At 39.7% G+C, this 20,314-nt stretch overlaps 2 protein-coding genes across 3 annotated transcripts in view; one reads left to right on the forward strand and one right to left on the reverse strand.

Annotated features, from left to right (window-relative positions):
- adgrb3 (adhesion G protein-coupled receptor B3) overlaps positions 1-20,314 on the reverse strand; it is a 994,217-nt gene that overhangs the window by 608,796 nt on the left and 365,107 nt on the right. The gene's annotated exons all lie outside the window — the stretch shown is intronic.
- The window catches only part of nvl (nuclear VCP like), a 36,216-nt gene that overhangs the window by 5,769 nt on the left and 10,133 nt on the right, over positions 1-20,314 (forward strand). The window contains exons 6-17 of one of the 2 annotated variants that reach the window (XM_036583355.1): positions 1,647-1,913; positions 4,489-4,627; positions 4,722-4,798; positions 4,911-5,045; positions 6,096-6,197; positions 6,839-6,956; positions 7,634-7,778; positions 11,213-11,594; positions 13,082-13,303; positions 14,894-14,998; positions 16,085-16,147; positions 18,402-18,521. In XM_036583355.1, coding sequence (XP_036439248.1) covers positions 1,647-1,913; positions 4,489-4,627; positions 4,722-4,798; positions 4,911-5,045; positions 6,096-6,197; positions 6,839-6,956; positions 7,634-7,778; positions 11,213-11,594; positions 13,082-13,303; positions 14,894-14,998; positions 16,085-16,147; positions 18,402-18,521 — 1,875 coding nt within the window. Of the gene's footprint in view, positions 1-1,646; positions 1,920-4,488; positions 4,628-4,721; positions 4,799-4,910; positions 5,046-6,095; positions 6,198-6,838; positions 6,957-7,633; positions 7,779-11,212; positions 11,595-13,081; positions 13,304-14,893; positions 14,999-16,084; positions 16,148-18,401; positions 18,522-20,314 lie in introns of both variants that reach the window. The other variant, XM_036583354.1, reaches the window with a different exon arrangement.

Below are 20,314 nucleotides of genomic sequence, written 5' to 3' on the forward strand. Positions count from 1 at the left end.
CAGTTCTTCTCTAACAGTCAGTATACCAGAGGCTGAGACCGGCTGAAATACAGCAAGAATTCTTCTGCAGTGCATATCTGCCTCATAGCAAACAGATACTAACAAAATGCCAAAATACTTTAAAAACAATGTCATGCAACACCTTACAGACATATAACCGCAACTGGATTCTGCATCGACGAGACCCGGAGGATTACGCAGCCATTTTTAAAAAAGTTTTGCTGAATAAAATGCTTAATTTTACAGCTGCATTTTTCAAAATTTGCTAAGAATGCCACTTTCAGACTGATGCATCATTAATGTTAATAAAGATTATATTAGCTATCAGAGTAATCTACAGATGGTTTAGACCTTGTCAAATTATTGAGAGTTTAAAAAAAGGGCCAAACAATGAAAATAGTTGTAATTGAACAGTAATGAACGAATACATCATGAATACATAAAGAAAACAAAGCTTTTTTTTGGAAAAAGATAGAAACCTGCAAAAAGACATGCTTTTCAATCAATCAATCAATAAATAAATGAATAAATAAAGACACTGTAGCCAAAATGTTTGGCTCTCTTTCTCACTGTAAGACTCAATTTAAAATATGCATTACAATTGCACTTCATCAAAAAGACACATTTTAATGATGTCTTAAAATCGAGCGATAGCCCTAACTGTTTGTACACACTGATAGGGCTGGGTACCAAAATTCCATACCAAAAAGGCACCGACCGAAACTTTTCAGTACTACTGAATACCGGAAAGCCTCAAAAAACATCAGAGCCTTATTTCAGAGTAACCTTACAACTAATGTAAAAAAAGAAAAGAAAAAAACGGTACCAGCTCCCTGACACACAGAAACACAGACAGCACACAGCTAGATAAATTACTTGTATGACAGTTTCAGTATCTATCTATATACACATGTATGTATGTATGTATGTATGTATGTATGTGCATGTATGTATGTGTATATATATATATATATACACACACACACACACAGTCGAAGAGGTTGAAAGTCTGGCTCTACTTCAAAATGGTTACTAAGAACAGTTCCAGGTGCAACAAGTGCCCTAAGATAGTGGCTTCCAAAACGGGTAATGCGTCAAATCTGATGAAACGCTTGATTACCCACAAAATTAATCTCAGTCAAGAAAACTGCAGAATTGTTGACTGCATGAAGAACAGCACTTCGTTAACAGCCCTGTTAACTTGCATGTCGTTTTCATGTTGGAGGTGAGGGTCCTGACAGTGCTGGGGCCAGTTTACCAGTTCTACTCGTGACCATTTGTTTTATTCCTGTATGGCAAACCTATAACAGTGGTTACAATAACGTGTTTGTGCTTTGTGAATACATTTTTCTCTGTGTTTTAATTTATTCAGAGAGATGAAAAAACCATTAAATATCAGCCCCCATCCAGAGATATGCCATCAAACACACTAATACTTGCATGGTTTGCAGTAGAAAAAGAAAATCATAATAATATTTATTCCTTTTTTGTATTTTTTGTCACAATTAGAAAAACGGTAATCGTTATGGTATCGGTATCAAAGTGGAAGTATTATATCGGTATCAGTATTGAATATTTTTTAAACGATACCCGCCCCAACACGCTGAATCAATACCAAAGGAGATGTTTTGTGTTCTTCTCAACAGAAACCCAATTACATGAACAGCTCCCTGATGTCCCTGTATCGGAAAGGGAACCCGGAGAACGGGACCCCATCCAAAGAGCAGTCCACCAGCAGCCCCAATCCAGCCTCCCAGAAAGGTTCGTCAGCTGCCGGTGCTGGTGGGAGCTCTACTCCTCATCGGTCTGCCACTGCTGTGTCTGCAGGTGGATGGTTCATTGATAAGGCGGGAAACAAAAACCAAGAAAATATCATGATCGACTTGTGTGAGGAGGAGCCAGCCGGCTCTGCGGTAAACGTGCGTTTATTTTGTGCTCCTCAGAAGTGCAAATTTAACCCTTTCACAAGTAGGTTCTGACCATCTCTAGCGGTCCACTCAGAGTGAGCTCTTTTAGGTCATGAGTAGCTGTAGTTCTCGAACGTGATGGTTATGCAGCTTTAGCTCCATGAAAGCGCTGTGGGGAATCAGCAGGCTAAATTACACACCATACATATATATATTGCTGCTGTTACAACAAAACCTTGTATCTCCATTTTTGTCGTTTTTCAGTTTTTGACATAATCTGCAAATGCCTGTTGCCCTTTACATTGTGTGTAAATTTCATGATGAATCAACTAAAAGAAACAGCCCAAAATGACTTGATGATATATATATCATCAAAATGATATATATATATATATATATATATATATATATATATATATATATATATATATATATATATATATATATATATATATATATATATATATACACACACACACACATATATATATATATATATATATATATATATATATATATAAAAAATCAGATAAGTAATCAGTTTTTTATCAGATCAGTTATTTAAGCTGACTGCAGTCTTTTCCCACTGTTGCTAGATTTCAGTCATATTAAATGCATTAACTGTGCATTAAAAGTTTTAACTTCTAACATTTAGAGCGCAGCGCTGAGTAATGTTTGTTTATTTGACAGCTCTGTAGCTAATTGGAACCTTTTTAGCATGTACGTTAATAAGATTGAGTGTTTTGTTGCTAATATTTTCACTGTAGTGAAGAACATGAAGCTCTCCTTAATTGTACACACGATTGTCTGCAACTGTACAAACTTGTGTAAGTTATTGATTACGAGTGTTGATCCGACAGTACAGCCAGTGTTAGCTACTGAATGCATGTAGCCAGCAAGTAAAGAGCCTAATCAGTTTGGCCAGTTTTAGGCTTGTATTTTCATAGTTATTATTATTTAAATGTCAATTAGTTGATGATCACGACAGCCCTCCCGACTAATGCAAAGTGTTTTTAAATAGTTCTTTAACGAGATAATTACAACAAGCCTGCTGTGGGCTCAGCTGTGTTTGTTGACATTGTCAGTAGTCACTGAATATGGTGGCAGATGGTCGTGGTGATGGGTTATTAAGTAAGTTATTCTGTGTTACTGATACCTGGTCAAACAACAGTAACGTAACTTGGCTGAGTCTGAGTTGGCTCTTTGCGTTAGGCTGACTGAGGCTAAATTTGCCTGCGGCCCATCGTGTATCTCAGACATGCAATGAAATAGAAGATACCAACAGGGCAAATCAGGGAACGTGTTTATACATCTTTGCTGGACTCGTATAATTCTGTGTAACTGTAAACATCTGTGTGAGTGTGCGCGCGGTACTGTAACCTGTGTTAACTATAGGTAAACAGTGCCAGCAAATAAGGAGGTTAATCAGCCAATCTGGCTACTTCAGACTTATCAATTAATAGTTGTAAACAGTGAACAACAAAAGACAATTAAATCGTTAATTGCAATTACTTATATGACAATTTCAGTATCTATTCAGTATATATTCAGTATCAATCACTTGCACTTCATCAAGAAGACACATTTTAATGATGATTTCCTAAAATCGAGCGATGGCGATAGCCCCAACTGTTTGTACACACTGATAGGGCTGGGCACCGAAATTCCATACCAAAAAGGCACCGACTGAAACTTTTCAGTACTACTGAGTACCGGAAAACCTCAGGAAACATCAGTGCCTTATTTCAATACTTTGCATAAAATGCAAATCACGAGGGATTAGTGCAGTTACCTTACAACTAATGCTAAAAAAGAAAAGAAAAAGAAAATACTACCGGCTCCCTGACACACAGAAACACAGAGAGCACACAGCTAGATAAATTACTTATATGACAATTTCAGTATCTATCTATTTATCTATACACATGTATATACATACATACATATACCTATATATATATATATATATATATATATATATATATGTCACTGTTGTCATAACAACACCTTTTATCTCCATTAATTTGAAAATGCCTGTTGCTCTTTACATTGTGTGTACATTTCATGATGAATGGACCAAAAGAAACGGCCCAAAATGACTTGGAAAGACGTCTGGTTCCATTGACGTACATTAAAAGTAAAGTGTGTTTTTTCCTTCTCCTGTAAAGTTACCATTTTGGAGATACAAGGTTTTCTTCTGACAACAGCGATATATATGTATGTGTGTTTGTGTGTATATAGATATTTCAGCCTTGAAGTATGCAGTGCTTTTAACAGTGATGCAAGTATTTGTTAATATTTCCTTATTGTTTTTATTTTACATTTTTTATACAATGTTAACGAGAGGTTTTATAATTTTGTTTTTTGAAGGAGCGGTTAGTTAGATTTCTGTTTACACAACAAAAACTACTTCAAAAATCTTCATAGTAATTACAATTTATCGCTCCTCATATTGCCATCACAATATCCAACAACTTTAATGAACATTGCGTTTCATGTTCCTATCGTGCAGCCCCAGTCTCTGTGTTTATACCATAGAGGTGCAGTAATTGGTGCAGTAATTAACTCGTACATATTACAGAAAGAAGCAGATTTGTCAATGCTGGAGTCTAAAAAGAAGCCAAAGAAGAGCACAAAGACAGGAAAACGAAAAACACAGAGAGAGCAAGAGAGCAAAGGCACAGACGCCGACATTGAGGCAAGCATAATGGCAAAAAAAGGTAGAGTCCCTGCTTATATGGAATTTCTAATTAATGTCAGTTTCTCTGTTAATCACAAAACGAATGAATCTTTAATCGCCTTCGTTCGTTCAAGCTCGGACCAGAGGCCCTGAACTTCAGCACTCCACAGTGAAGTTTGAAGACGTCGGCGGTAACGAAGAAACTCTCTCGGTATGATTTAACTGCACACTGTAGTATATTTATCACCGATATTGATGACCATGCCCATGCACTGTTCCATGCCATGTTGGTAAAGCCACTCTGCCTGTATCTCTGTCTTCAGGAGTTGTGTAAACTGCTTATCCATATGCGTCACCCTGAAGTGTACCAGCAGCTGGGGGTAGTGCCCCCACGTGGGTTTCTCCTTCACGGGCCACCCGGCTGTGGGAAGACTCTTCTCGCCCAGGCTGTCGCTGGGGTAAGTGTGCTTAGCCAATGGAGATGAACTACATATCAAACGATTATTTTTCACACACACGTTCCGCAGTGCGTGGGTGACAGGTTAGAATTAAGGACTACTTAGGATACAACCAAAAATGCTTAAAAAACAATCAAATTACTTGTCTGCTGCTCGTCACTGGCCTTTCTTTTCTAAATGCAGCTTACCTTGGCCTTGCATTTCTGAACAGATGTCTGAACATTATGTCGATCGGGCCCTAGATGTAAACATTTTTTGGCAAAGACGAGTTTGGGGGGGTAAAAATGATGACAATCGATAATATCAGGCAATATGATTTTATATTTATAGATTAGATTTTAATCTTATACTCCAGAAATGCTGTACTGATAGAAATAGTTGTCCGTTTTGATTTGCCAAACTTCTTAAACTCTAATAATCAGCATAAACGTTCTTAATTGTGGGGAGATTATGAGTTTGAAGGCTGGCAGTGGCATGACCGACACTGATAAAAATGCAGGTCAACAATATCAGACTGTTATATCAGTAGGGCTCTAATTACGATAGCGTGACACAGTGTGCCTTTAGTAAGTACTTAATACAAGTGCAGTATTAATTACTTTAGCCTAACCATTTTATATAGATTTGTATAATAAAGTGTGTGTATATATGTATATATATATATATATATATATATATATATATATATATATATATATATATATATATATGTATATATATATATATATATATATATATATATATATATATGTATATATATATATATGTATGTATGTATGTATGTGTGTGTGTGTTTAGAAGTCAGCCCATTTAGGTTTCTGTTCTATTTATTGGGAGAAACAATAAGGTAGTCTTCACTAATTAATCACGTCAGCATTTTTGGGCCACATATTCCTTCAAGGCATACTTAAAGGAGGTCATTTGCCATGTGCTGTCTAGCTAGTGAAGACCATTTCTAGTGCAGGACTACTTTTTAATGTCAGAGAGGGCGTTTTGCTCTGTTTTGCTGTCACTGCTTGGTTATCAGAGGGCTTTTCTGGCTGACTGTAGGAAATGGAGTTGCCCATGTTGAAGGTTTCTGCTCCAGAACTCGTGTCAGGTGTTTCGGGGGAATCGGAACAGAAGCTACGCGAGCTGTTTGAGCAGGCTGTGGTAAGAGCACTTCTGAACCCCTTACTAAGTCTTTATTAATGCTTTATTGTTTGCCTTTTAAAGTGCTGGTCACACAGTTGAACATAGCTATACCTTCATAATGCAGTATTGCACATAGACTCTAAGTCTAACTCCTGCAAGAAAATAAAAGCTTAAAAATGTCAATCACCTGCCAATCACTGCAGTCTGAAACACAGTCCCACTCAGTCCTGATCAGACAGAGAATTTGAGGTTTTCTCCATTTGGATAATGATTATCAAGTCACAAATCTTTGAGATTGAGTTTTAGTATTTGCAATCTAGCCAGCGCCTGTTTGGGTTTCCAAACACTGAAATATGTGTAATAAATAAACATAAATAAATAAATAAAAACACTTCTGGTAGTTTTACCCTTTCCTTTTTCTATTCATTTACTCTTTGACCTGTTGAATAAATTATAATAGCTCATAACTATATATTTAACTATATAACTATATACAACTAACATAACTCATACCTATTTCCACACCTTATTGGGGGAATTACTTTTACTCATGTCATCTTCATCCAGAGAAGCATTTCCTAAGAAGCAGCACTGATTTCGAAGTGGTCAGAATCGTTCTGTGGCTACTCTTTTACGCTTTCTATCTTGTGTCTCTACAGAGCAATGCTCCCTGCATTCTGTTCATCGATGAGATCGATGCAATCACCCCAAAAAGAGAGGTGGCCTCCAAAGACATGGAGAGAAGAATTGTTGCCCAGTTACTCACCTGCATGGATGGCAAGTGGTGGTGTGAGATACACTATATGGCCAAAAGTTTGTGGACACGTGCTCATCTAGTATTTTTTTTTTTATTCAAAATCAAGATTATTGAATAAGAGATTTTCCCTTTTTGCTCTTTTAACAAGCCACTTCTTTTCTGGGAAAGCTTTATACGAGATGTTGGAACATTGCTGTGAAGATTTGATTGTATTCAGCCACAAGAGCATTAGTGAGGTCAGGTACTGATGTTGGATGATCAGTTCTGGATTACAAACGTCACCTTAACTCATCCTAAGGTATCTGATGGAGCTCCATCACTCCAAAGAACACAGTTCCACTGCTCTACGGCCCAATGCTGGGGGGCTTTATACCCCTCTAACCCACGCATGGCATCAGGCATGATGACTTTAGGCTCATGTCCAGCTGCTCCAGAGTTCCCCACTCTATTGCTCAATGCTTTTCTATGGAGTTTATACATGCTGTGTGGGTATTTGAACTCCTGTGTCAGCAGTGGGTGCACCTTAATGCAGCTGAATCCACTAATAAGAAGGGATGTCCACAAACTTTTAAACGAATAGTGTATTTCCCAGCAAAGAAATACTCCAAGCACAGTAATGTTCCAAGCACAGTAATTGGTATTTGTACTTTTGTTGTATACTCACTCGGGCTGACTGACAGTTTCTCTCTCTTTTTAGACCTGAACTCATTATCTGTACCAGCGCAGGTCTTAGTTATTGGGGCCACAAACCGGCCAGACGCTCTGGATCCAGCTCTGAGAAGGGCGGGCCGTTTTGACCGAGAGATCTGTCTGGGTATTCCTGACGAAGGGACACGGCTCAGGTTGGTGCCTCTCGTAGACGAGTATTATCATTTTTACTTGCTGATCTCTCGTTCTCACATCACTGAGGTCTCAGGCACAGAACTGTCTGTAATATCAGCTGGATTAAGGACCGTATTACTACCAGTAATAGGTAGTCATTTAAGTCTTCTTAATTCTTTCTTCCGTTATCTTTTTGAAATTACATGTGTCAGGGTAACCATGGATCCTTAAAATGTCTTATATGGTCTTAACATTGATTTAATCTCTGGAAATGTCTCACTGCTTACTGTTAGAAGTATTAAATTCTAATGATGATGCCTAAGGATCAGGTTGAAAGTAGTCATTATGAACATTAAAGTACTTCAGAACAGCCTGCCGACCAAAAACATCCACATCAACAGTGGTCTTGTAGTCAGAGACTGACCGCTGAGGAAGCGCTAAAGGTCAAAAAAGTCAAGTAATGAAAAGAGAAGGAAAAGACAGGGCAGTTAGTGGTGCCAGATGGGGAAACTGAGAACAGGGCTAGTAAGCTACATCATATGTTGTGCATGTTCTGTATCTCATAAAATATAGCAATGTTTGATTTTCAAACAAATATATGGGCAAAGCATAAAACAAAGACATTAATATAGGCTCTGTTTGAGTTTGTGGTAGGTGTTCTGCAGTTCTAATGGTGGTATTATTTAAAAGCATTCCATTTTTAAAGTGATTTTAAAGTCACACTGAGTACAAAATGTACTTTTTAATATTACAGTAAGCGAGACTGATCATTAAAAAGACAGAACTCTTCCATAATTTGAGTGAAGTATAGTGACAAAAACCGTCAGAGACACACTTCTGTGTTTCACTCTAAAATACGTCAGAATACTCACGATGACGTAAACAAACAACATTGAGAAAAACTGATATTTACATATTTAGTAGATGCGCTTAGTCAGAGAAATACACAATGCTAGGTGAATAGAGCATTAGGAGTAATTAAACAGCAGTGCTTTGGCTTGTGTGTATCAATACTATTTTTTCACCCAAAATATCATTATACTATGATGCATCAAATCTTTTCTCTCCCTGGTATTTGGCAGCTCTTGTCTCCTGCTGCAGTAGTCAACAGAGATGACTCCCTGACTCCACTTAATTTTAACCAAGAGTGCCAGAGCTGTTGATAAAGGGATATAGAAGATATGGCAGAAATTAACCCTTCCTAAATCATCCTTTACCTACTTCTTTGAGCTGCTACAGATTGTAGTGATGGAATGAAAATATGCAATAATACCAAGTTGCATCAGTTGTGTGCTAGCAGACTGGGACACCTTTGCAGCTATAATTAAGCTATAGTTGCAGCTATATAATTAAATAAACTAATGCTCTTCAGACTTCCTTCTGCATAGGGGTGGGGGGGTCGATTCCACCATTTAAGGTGGAATGGGAAAATTCGAAAGAGAAGCTGATTTCAGCTTTGCCACTTTGTAGTGTTTGGCAGTCTCTCGTTGCAGATTTATCGTATCAGGAAACCAACTGTGCTGCTTATAAATGTGAATAAGTCCATTAATCTCCAAATGTTCTGACTGATATTATTTCTGCCATGTTAAATCTTTCTTTGCCTTTTCGTTAGATACTAGCCAGGCGAGACTGCATTGCCGTGTGACCTGCAGTCTGCATGCCGTTGTCTCATTTGTTGAGAACCAGGACTTGCGTGCTGTGTTGCACACGTCCCATCTCAAAGATATTTTACTGACACAGCGACCCCCCCACTCTATACAACACCAAAACTGAAGTTATGAAATCACTAAAGAAAACCTGGTAGGACAGCTGTAACATGTGCTGCATGGTCATCCATCACCACTGGATCTTATTTTACCGTTACAGCGCATTTTATCACAGATGAGCGGCAGCAGCATCTCATGTGCTCCAAACAAGAGCAGTGAATCAGAGCCTTCTAGTTCACTTGCCACATCACTTCCATTTGATTTATTAATAAAAGATAATGGAAGTAAATTCAGGGCGGCACGGTGTCGCAGTGGGTAGCGCTGTCGCCTCACAGCAAGAACGGCCTGGGTTCGATTCCCGGGCCGGGTGACCAGGGTCATTTCTGTGTGGAGTTTGCCTGTTCTCCCCGTGTCTGCGTGGGTTTCCTCCCACAGTCCAAAGACATGCAGTCAGGCTGATTGGACACGCTGAATTGCCCCTAGGTGTGAGTGTGTGTATGTCTGTCTGCCCTGCGATGGACTGGCGACCTGTCCAGGGTGTATCCTGCCTTCCGCCCAATGACAGCTGGGATAGGCTCCAGCACCCCACCGCGACCCAGAAGGATAAGCGGTTTAGATGATGGATGGAAATAAATTCATTATAGATCATAACATATACTTTGCTTTAAAAGTTCCGAGTCGTCACACAGTGAGAAAATAGAAATCCTGTATAGAAAAAAGATGCATCGATAATCGTTTTATAATCGCATTGCAGCCTCTGAATCGTAATCGAATTGAATCATGAGGTGCCTAGAGATTCCCACCCCTACTCCTGTATTACACATGCATCCGGCACAATGTTTCTTGAGCCAATTATGGTAAAATAATCAAAACAGTCATGAATCGAAGAGTCGACTCCAAGCATTTTGACTTTCATGGTCATTGGCCAACTCTCAGCCACATTAGTCTACTCCCTATCACTACCAAATTGTAAACTTTGCTCTTATTACTTTGAAAGTGTGTCTGTACCATGTCTGCCCCCTTCCCAATAAGTCTATAAATGACCAGCAACACAAATCGAGTATGTTTACATGCACTTAATAATCTGATAACTGCAGAAAATCAGATTTTGTCAGTAATCCGATCAACACGTTTACATGCACTTGAGTAATCAGATAATGGGGAAACTCCAAGTCTATGTGAATCAGACAGTAATCAGTAAACTCACTGAAGAAGACGTGATGTAAACATCGCGCCACTTTACCTGAAAATATGAACATACATGAAGAATATTTAGATCCTTCATTTCGTCGAGAATGTATTTGGTTTCAACGTCACTCCAAAAGTGTTTTGCTGCGTCTCGCGGCGACGCCGCTCGCTTATTTCCGGTACCGTTGTCTGTTTTCGCACATGCACAGACTGAGAAATCAGAAAGAAATCAGAGTAAGAGTTTACGTGCACTGAGAAATCTGATTACTGAGCTAAAATCCAGCCTCTTTATCGGATTTCTTAATCAGATTTCTAGATTGGACTGTGATGTTTACATGACCATTTGAATAATCAGATAACTGCAGAAATCCGATTATGATCGGATTATTAAGTGCCTGTAAACACACTCATTGTTAGGTGGCTGAGTGGGGATCACTTCAAGCACTGTCTCTAATAGTCCTCTTGACTGTATAGTGCTTTGGAAAACTGGGAACAGATCTTTCTGAGTCTTTTTGTTCATCTATCTTACAAACTGACATTTTGCTTTCTCACATTTGCAGGATCCTTAAAACTCTCTGTCGGAAGCTCAAGCTGCCTGCGGACTTTGACTTCCGGCAGCTTGCACGGCTCACGCCGGGGTACGTGGGAGCAGACCTGATGGCCCTGTGCCGAGAGGCTGCCATGAGCGCCGTTAACCGTGTTCTGCTGCAGCGGCTCGACACCAAAACACCTGCTGCTGATGTTATGGACATCTCTCCACCCGTGCAAGAGCCACCGACACCAGAAACACCCAACCAGGCAGCCAGCGCTGACCCTCCAACCAGTCAGAGCATCACAGACGATATCCAACATGACGTCAACACAGAGTGCCAAGATATGAGTGTCTCTACCAATGCAGCAGACGGAGAGAGTATACAAGCTTCTGATTCCTTAATGGCACAAGTAAGTGCAGATAAATCAGTGACTCAGAAATGAATGGAATACTTCGTCCTTTGTGGATTGCTGTTTGAATCCAGAGTTATTTATTTGTCGCTGTTTTAAACAAAAGCCAGCTCCCACACGCATCACAGATGCATCAGAGTCTACTATCACTACCTTAAAACTAGGAAAATGTTGAGTTTTGGTTGTACTGGGAGAAGTTTCGGTTATACTGGGAGGGGCTTTGGTTGTACTGGGAGGGGTCTGGATTATAATGGGAGGAGTTTCATTTGTACTGGGAGGATTTTGGTTGTACTGGGAGGGGTTCGGATTGTAATGGGAGAAGTTTCGGTTATACTGGGAAGACTTTCAGTTGTACTGGGAGGAGTTTCGATTGTAATGGGAGGAGTTTCGATTGTACTGGGAGGATTTTCGTTGTACTGAGAGGGGTTTGGATTGTAATGGGGGGGTTTTGATTGTACTGGGAGGATTTTGGTTGTACTTGGAGTGGTTCAGATTGTAATGGGAGAAGTTTCGGTTGTACTGGGAGTGGGTTTGGTTGTACTAGGAGGGGTTCAGATTGTAATGGGAGAAGTTTCGGTTGTACTGGGAGTGGGTTTGGTTGTACTAGGAGGGGTTCAGATTGTAATGGGAGAAGTTTCGGTTGTGCTGGGAGTGGGTTTGGTTGTACTAGGAGGGGTTCAGATTGTAATGGGAGAAGTTTCGGTTGTGCTGGGAGTGGGTTTGGTTGTACTAGGAGGGGTTCAGATTGTAATGGGAGAAGTTTCGGTTGTGCTGGGAGTGGGTTTGGTTGTACTAGGAGGGGTTCGGATTGTAATGGGAGAAGTTTCGGTTGTGCTGGGAGTGGGTTTCGGTTGTACTGGGGGGGGAATCGGTTGTCGAATGTGTCTTGAAGACACATTCGTAACGTGGCTCAAATATGTCTCAGTCCGCCTCCTGAAGTGGTTTGAGTGATCAGATTTGTATCTGTTTTAAATACGTCTTGGGTGCGCTCACACTTGCATTTTTATGTGGCCTCATTCAGATATAATCCTAACACTCAGCATGCATTAAATGACCAGGTGTTAACAGTTTTAATGTCATCTCTCTTTGAAAGTCTGAAGCCAGATAAGTTACAGTCACATGTAAATGATTAGACGACCCTAGTCAAATTACATCTTGTTGATTTTCTAAGTAAAAATAAATGAACACATTTTCTACAGAGAGCACACTTCTGCACACTTTAATGCACAGATACTATTTATTTGCTAAATATAATATACATATATATTCAGTACAGCACAGTATGTAAAAATGTTGACTGTAAATCTGTTCATAGTCTCTGATATTTTTTTTTAAGTCTGGCACCACTTTGTCTTTTCCAATATATTACGTTAGAAAAAATATATACCATGACACATGGTGTATTCTGAGTATGACGATATCACATAGTTGCCATATTGCCTGACTCTGCTTCAGTGGCAGCTGATGCAGTTTTCCGCCTCTCTCAGCAGGGGGAGCTAGTGCAGCTGCTGGCTCTGCTGAAGAAAAGCGAGTCTCTGAGTGAAGAGCAGCTTGCTGGTCTCTGCATCCTGATGGATGACTTCAAGGCCTCGCTGACCAGCGTCCAGCCTTCAGCCAAGCGCGAGGGCTTTGCCACAGTGCCTGACGTCACATGGGACGACATAGGGGCCCTGCAGGACATTCGCGAGGAGCTCACTATGGCCATCTTGGTAGGGCAACCACACTGTTTAGGGTTTGATTCCATTTTTAAAAAGCGACGTGTTTGAAAAGCAGCGGATCAATATTAATCCTTCTGTAAGGGTCACTGACTGATATTACTTCTGAAGCAGTTTGATCTTGTTATTAAATGTTATGAAGACACAACCGCAGTGCAACTGGAGTAACATCACTGCAGCATTTGAGCTTCCAAATTCCTTCCACCCAGGTTCTGTAGACCTGTTCAGGCTCCTAAAATGTGGTCAGGGCAGATATCAAAGCCTCTCAGTGAAGGAGTGCCAATCTAGAATCATATTGCTCTCTTATTTATGATGATCTTTCTGACAAGAGTCAGTTGAGTGTGATATAAAATATAAAGATAAAGTAGCACTGCCAAAAATGAGGTGTTAATAATGTGCTAACATGAAAAATTATTAAACGAATGGTTCAGTGAAGAATCAGATTTACTTTTGCAATTACTCCAGGTGTAGTCGATTGGCTGACTAATGGTTGGAGTCCAAATTTTGCATCTTTAGCTCTGCAGCATAGAGGCTAATGTTGCTAACAAAAACTAGAACTCAGTAGACACTAGAACACTAGAACTCTAGAACTCAGTAGACACTAGAACACTAGAACTCTAGAACTCAGCAATACATCACAACACATACAGCCCACTGTGGTAAAAGGAACCAGATGTCTGAAGAGTTTTAGTAAAGCTCTAAAAGCTCCCTCACAGAAAGTTAATACATAAAATAATACATTGCCTGACGCCTAAAACATTGTTTCACAACAGTTTTGATAAAAGGTTTAGGCTAAAAGAAATTATATAATTGTACTATATAATAGCCTAAACCTCCTCTTCAGACATCTGGTTCCTTTTGCCACAGTTGTGAACAATATCTGTGTCTGCACGACCTTAATGAAGACTTGGATACGGTCTGAGCGGGCTGTATTTGTTGTGATTTGTTGTTACAGAAACAAATTGGGCTATTTGGGTGACTACAGAGTTCTAGTGTTAGTTAGCAACATTAGCCTCTATGCTGCAGAGCTAAACTAAACATTAGTCAGCCAATCGACTACATCTGGAGTAAGTGGAAAATTGAGGAAATCTGATTCCGGGATATCTGGGATTATGATTGTAAAATAGTGCTAAATCTGAAAAAAAGTTCTTGGGGGACTATTTTGCCCAAGAACGGTGTGCATGTACCTCTCTGCCATGACTGTATGTGTATACACACACACACACACACACATATATATATATATATATGTATGTATGTGTGTGTGTGTGTGTTGTAGTCCCCTCGTTCCTATCATCACTACTGTAGTCTAAAATTTCATACGAAAACACTCTGAATGACCATGTTTAAATATTTATCACTGCATTATGCAGAAATGTTGAAAAACTGGTGGCATTCCCCTTTAACTATATTGCCGTAGTGCTTGTCTGTTACGACAAGTTTCTGCCTAGTTGCTCGTAACGGTCACACTGTGGGAACAAGTGTGAATGTAGGTATTGTGCAGGACAAGCACCGTGAATACGGGTTGAATAAGGTCTCATTGTGTGTGTGTGTGTGTGTGTGTGTGTGCGTGCGTTTGCTCAGGCCCCTGTCCGCAGCCCAGAGCAGTTCAGAGCCCTGGGTCTGAATGCCCCTGCAGGAGTGCTGCTTGCTGGACCCCCAGGCTGTGGGAAGACCCTGCTGGCTAAAGTATGACTCCTTCTGCTGACGTCTTCTCTTTGTCTTTATCTCTAACTCTTCCTACTCAGAGTCTTGAGCCAGTACAGGTTATTCAGACCCTTTGGATTTAGAGGCTCAAGCATCCCCTGGCGTGCTTACTGCCTTATCTGTCTTTTGCCTGTATCCCTTTTTAAAATAAACTGATTAAGATCTCCCATGAAAAAACACTGAGCCCTTTATAGGAAATTATGCTTCCCATTCTGAAATCTGTGACAGCGACCATGTACAGAATCCTGCTGGTGTGGGTTCATGTGTGTGTTTCATCTCTGTTAATGATGCACAAAAAAACATCACTTGCATGCTAATAGCGCCCCCTTGTGAGGAATCAATTAATGTGGAGAAAAATAGTTGTGTACATTTCACAAAATTAGCATTATAGTTTGAATTGTTTGTACTTTTCACAGTTAAAAATAATGTGTCATTAAATGGGATTACATTTTTTTTTTTTACAAGAAGTAAGTAGTTTTCATTTCAGTGCTACAATAATTTGTGCTACAACACTCACAGCTATTATAGCACCAGCGCTACTTGCTCAAAAGGTTTACGCACAGCCCTGCAAACCACAACAGAGTTTAAAGCAGCAGAGCCTGGTCCAGTTCCAGCTTTGTTTGTGCCACTAAATTTGGGAATTTTGGTGCTTGTTTGTAGCCAAAACGTATTATGTATGTATGTGTATGTCCCTCGATACCCTCTCTCTCTGCTTAATCATCAAGATGACGAGAAATTCTGTAAAAAAAATGCCAGTATGTCAGCACTGATCTCTGTTTCAGCAGTCTGTTAGGATTTTATAAGCTGTGTAGCGCACGCCTGGCTAAGGCTTCCATTACTTATCACTGTCATTAGCCTCAGGTCCAGCGCAAGCCGAGTAATTCATCTTATCAGTTAATTTGATTTTTACAGTTCTTTTAATGACCGATTAGAAAGCCAACAACTGTGTACTAGCTTAATTACTGAAAAGGGATTGTTGGATCCTAAAGAACTCTTTAAAATGCTACCCAGCATTGATTGCTACTGAATCACCATTTACCCACTAACATTCTCTGTCTACCATTACAGGCAGTTGCCAACGAGTCTGGTTTAAACTTCATATCCGTCAAGGGCCCCGAGTTATTGAACATGGTGAGTAAGAGGAGGTTCCCTGATCTCTCACATTACTTTCTTTACATTCCAATTCAAAGAACAAAAGGAGGAAATGTTAAACATATCAGTGTTTGGTTTTTACGCCAGATGTTTTTGTCCTCAACTGCAGGTAACTTTCGATTCATTATCAGATTAGAAGCATTATTGCCGTAGAAGCTCTCCCTCAGACTGACATGAACTGATCTGAAGGAAGATAACAGACGTTTAAAATGCTGTTCTGGCTAAAACTCAAGTCTTTTTTTTGAAAGATAAAGGAAATGTCTTGTCTTCCACTCAGTAAACATGCAATCGGCTGTAGAGAAGCTGCTTGTGTCCAAAGAGACTCGAGTAACAGGAGCTTTTGCCTTGTCCATTATTCAGTGCACTGAGCTCATTGACGATTTGGTTACAGTCCTGCAAGGGATCCTCAGTGACTGAATTAAGTGTAATGACAGATGATGATGATGATGCAGTCTGATGCAACTCTGCTTATCTGTTACCAGCTCTGTTCTTCCAGCTTTGGCTCACATCTGACTAGGGCTGAATGATTTGTGGAATTTTTTTATGACAAATTTTGTGATTTAAATGTGATTAAATATTTAAAAGGCTCTTTTTTTTCATCATAATGTTAGTATTCTTATCGTGCTGCCACCATTTTGGTAGCCAACATCAAGTAGCAGCAGTGCTGTAGCAATATTAAGCCAAAACTGATCCAGAAAAGGCAGTAAAAACATGTTTTAAAATCACATTTTAAAGCATATTAACTGATATATTTAAGCATATTGCCTGATTTTATTTGATTTGTTGCTGTAGTGATAACAAATGAATGCTAAAATCTAAAGGACTGAGATTTGCCTGCGTTATTATTCCTAGCCTTCACCCTCCTAGTGCTGGTGGCATCGTGGGATTGGGGGAGTCCTAACTAGAAGGTGGAATTGGAGATGAGTAAACTGGGGAAAATCCAAAAAAATCCAAAGACCTCATGATCATGCTGCTACCATTTTGGGAGGCAACATCATTCAGCAGTGCTGTAGCAATGTTACAACAAATACATAACTGATCCAGCAAAGGCAGTAAAACACATTTTTCTTTAAAAACACACTTTTTAAATCACATTTTTAAAGTGTATTAACTTCATTTGATTTGTTGCTGTAGTGATGACAAATGAAAGCTAAAATTTAAAGGGCTGTGATTTGCCCGCTTTATTATTCCAGCGTCCCAAACTGCATACTTGCCCACTTTATAGTATGCAAAAAAAAAAATAGCGCATATACTGTTAGAATTGCACTCATTAGCGTAGTACGTAAAGTACAGATGTGTGTGGTGTGGACCGCGACATTAGATCAGACAGTGAGGCACGTTCAGTGACCAGTGGCTGATTATCTTTGCTGTGCTGTTCATTTGCTGCATCGCCAAAGTTTGAGGTATTTGTTCACTAAGTATTGAGGTCGGCTAATGTTAGTTGTGTGTTCATTCTGCGTTCAAGGCGCCTCAGTGTAGCTGCAGCACCGTTTAAGGTTTAACCGAAAATTCTAACGAGAAGCTGGTGAATAACAAGCTGACTTGAAGTTGATTATTTAAGCTGAGTTTATTATTTAAGAGCTTTGGCAGCTTTAATAGCCACTTTTATTAATTTTTGTAAAATCTCATGCACTGGAATGTTCTGAATTCTGGAGAAATGCAGGTTATATGGATCCAGTCTTGCTAATCTTCCCCTCGTACAGTTTTCTAGAGATGCATCTAAAGCGTCCGTATATCTTTTTATCCTTTTTGTGGTCATTCTGGTCTGTTTTGTTGGTGTTTATCCACCTGCAGGGCTGCATCTGCAGTAAGAATGATGAGACGAGCTCTGTCAGAGCCCACAGTTACAGCTTGCCTACCAACATGAATAAAGACTAGCATATCCGTTTTTTTCAAACTTGAAACGCTGAATGTAGTTTGCCAGAATGCTAGTTCAAGCTCCGCATTATTGGGTTAAACTTCTCCATTTAAAACCTAAAACTACTGTGAATGATGTAGGATATACAATTATAAGTAAACTTGCGATTTCACTGTGTTTATTGTGATATAAAAATTATTCTTTCAGCCCCACATCTGACTTGTTTCCTTGTTCAGGGTGGTATGAATCCAAAGTCTATATGTACAGTATATAGGCAGTATGTCGTTTCTGAAGAAGGCAGGGTTCTTATGATTTTTATCACCTTAGCGATCAAGATGGACCACGTCATTAAATAAGCTGTATGTTATCCTGCAGTACGTTGGCGAGAGCGAGCGGGCCGTACGCCAGGTGTTCCAAAGGGGAAGGAACTCTGCCCCCTGTGTCATCTTTTTCGACGAGATCGATGCCCTTTGCCCCAGACGCTCTGGTCATGAGGTAATACCTGGAAGAATTTCAAAATCTTCCACCTGCTCATCATCTAAAGTCTATACAGCACATTGACCCATAGTTCTTCAGCAGATACCAGCAGTCTTGTGTTGGCAGGCAGTTTTATACAGCTCCAGATTATACAACAGTTCATTCCGGCCTCACCATCTGATAACAGCACGTTTTTCATCCAGCAGATGTGTGTCATTCCGATTACCAACAGCAGTGGTTGCTTTAAGGAGCTGGGATTACTTTTTTTAGAAAAAGAAGTTGCTATTATTTAGATTACATACATATCTCAAACAACCGTTGAGCTTCTTTACTTTGTCTTCTTCTAAAGCAATAGAATAGTGCAGGTCATGTATTATCACAGATCATATCAAGGAGGTGGTGATCTTCCGCAAAGTCACACCCATGATCTCGTTCATGATAATACATTCCCACTGGTGTTCTATTTGCTTAAATACGAACTGACAATCCAATTGGACAAGTGGTAACAGGAGAAGAACGTTCCAGAGAGCCCTAGTCTCGCAGGCCAGGCTTTTGCCTATCGTCGGAGAGTCTGGTGCATTTCATCACTGTACACAGCACAGAGCCGCAGACGTCGACAGGAAAGGGCTGTTTAACTGACATGCAGAATAACCAAACACACACTGAGTGTGTTTACATGCACCTAATAATCTGATAACTGCAGAAAATTTTAGATTTTGTCAGTAATCCAGTCAACACGTTTACATGCACTTGAGTAATCAGATAATGTAAAACTCCAGGTCTACTTGAGTCAGGCAGTAATCAGATTTCTGCATTACAACCAGCCAATAAACTCAGAAGACAACGTGATGTAAACATAATGTAAAACACAAACTTGATGCCGCAGCTTTTTTTTTTTTAATCAATTTAACACCACTTTACCTGAAAATATGAACATACATCATCTAGAAGATGAAGAATATTTAAATCCATCACTTAGCCAAGCATGTATTTGGTTTCAGCGTCACTCCAAAAGTGTTTTGTTGCGTCTTGCAGCAACACTGCTCGCTCATTTCCAGTACCACCATCTGTTTTCACACATACTCAGACTGAGAAATCAGAAAGAAATCAGAGCAAGAGTTTACATGCACTGAGAAATCTGATTATTGAGCTCAACTCCAGCCTCTTAATCAGATTTCTAGACCTTACTCCGATCTAAGAAATCAGTGTGCTGTTTACACGACCATTCGAATAATCAGATAACTGCAGAAATCTGATTATAATCGGATTAAGTGCCTGTAAACGCACTCACTGTTGTTTTAGTCAAGACAATCAACTCAAACTCAGTTTGTCACAGATGTCCTGCTTTCATGTGCACCGTGTGAGGATTATCGGAGCTTGAGTACCCAAACCTGTGCTAACAGAGAAGGTGTTAACCGCTGTTATAAACCGAGTTAACTGTGGTTGCATTTTCTATGGAGCCGTGTCCAAGTTGAACATGGCTACCCGTGGTTGGACTTCTAAACTATTAGTGCCGTATCTAGAACTTCCAATAGACCTAAAATGACATTTTTACGTTTAAAAATTGGTCCAGTAATTTGTAAATCGAAACAATTCCACTGTCACTTCCTAATTATGTTGTTAGTCGATCTAAGACGCGAGGCCTTCAGTTCAGCTCCTGAAGGCCTAAGCAATGGAAGAGCTCACTTGGCTTTATCTACCTACATAACATGGGGAAAAAATCCTGAATGGGTAATTTTCTGTGGGCCATTTTAAAAAATGTAATCCTTTGGCTTCCAACCAGTTCTTAACAATGAAATCATTAGGCCTTC

The sequence above is a fragment of the Colossoma macropomum genome, unplaced genomic scaffold, assembly GCF_904425465.1.
Source record: "Colossoma macropomum unplaced genomic scaffold, Colossoma_macropomum, whole genome shotgun sequence".
NCBI classification, from domain to species: Eukaryota; Metazoa; Chordata; class Actinopteri; order Characiformes; family Serrasalmidae; genus Colossoma; species Colossoma macropomum.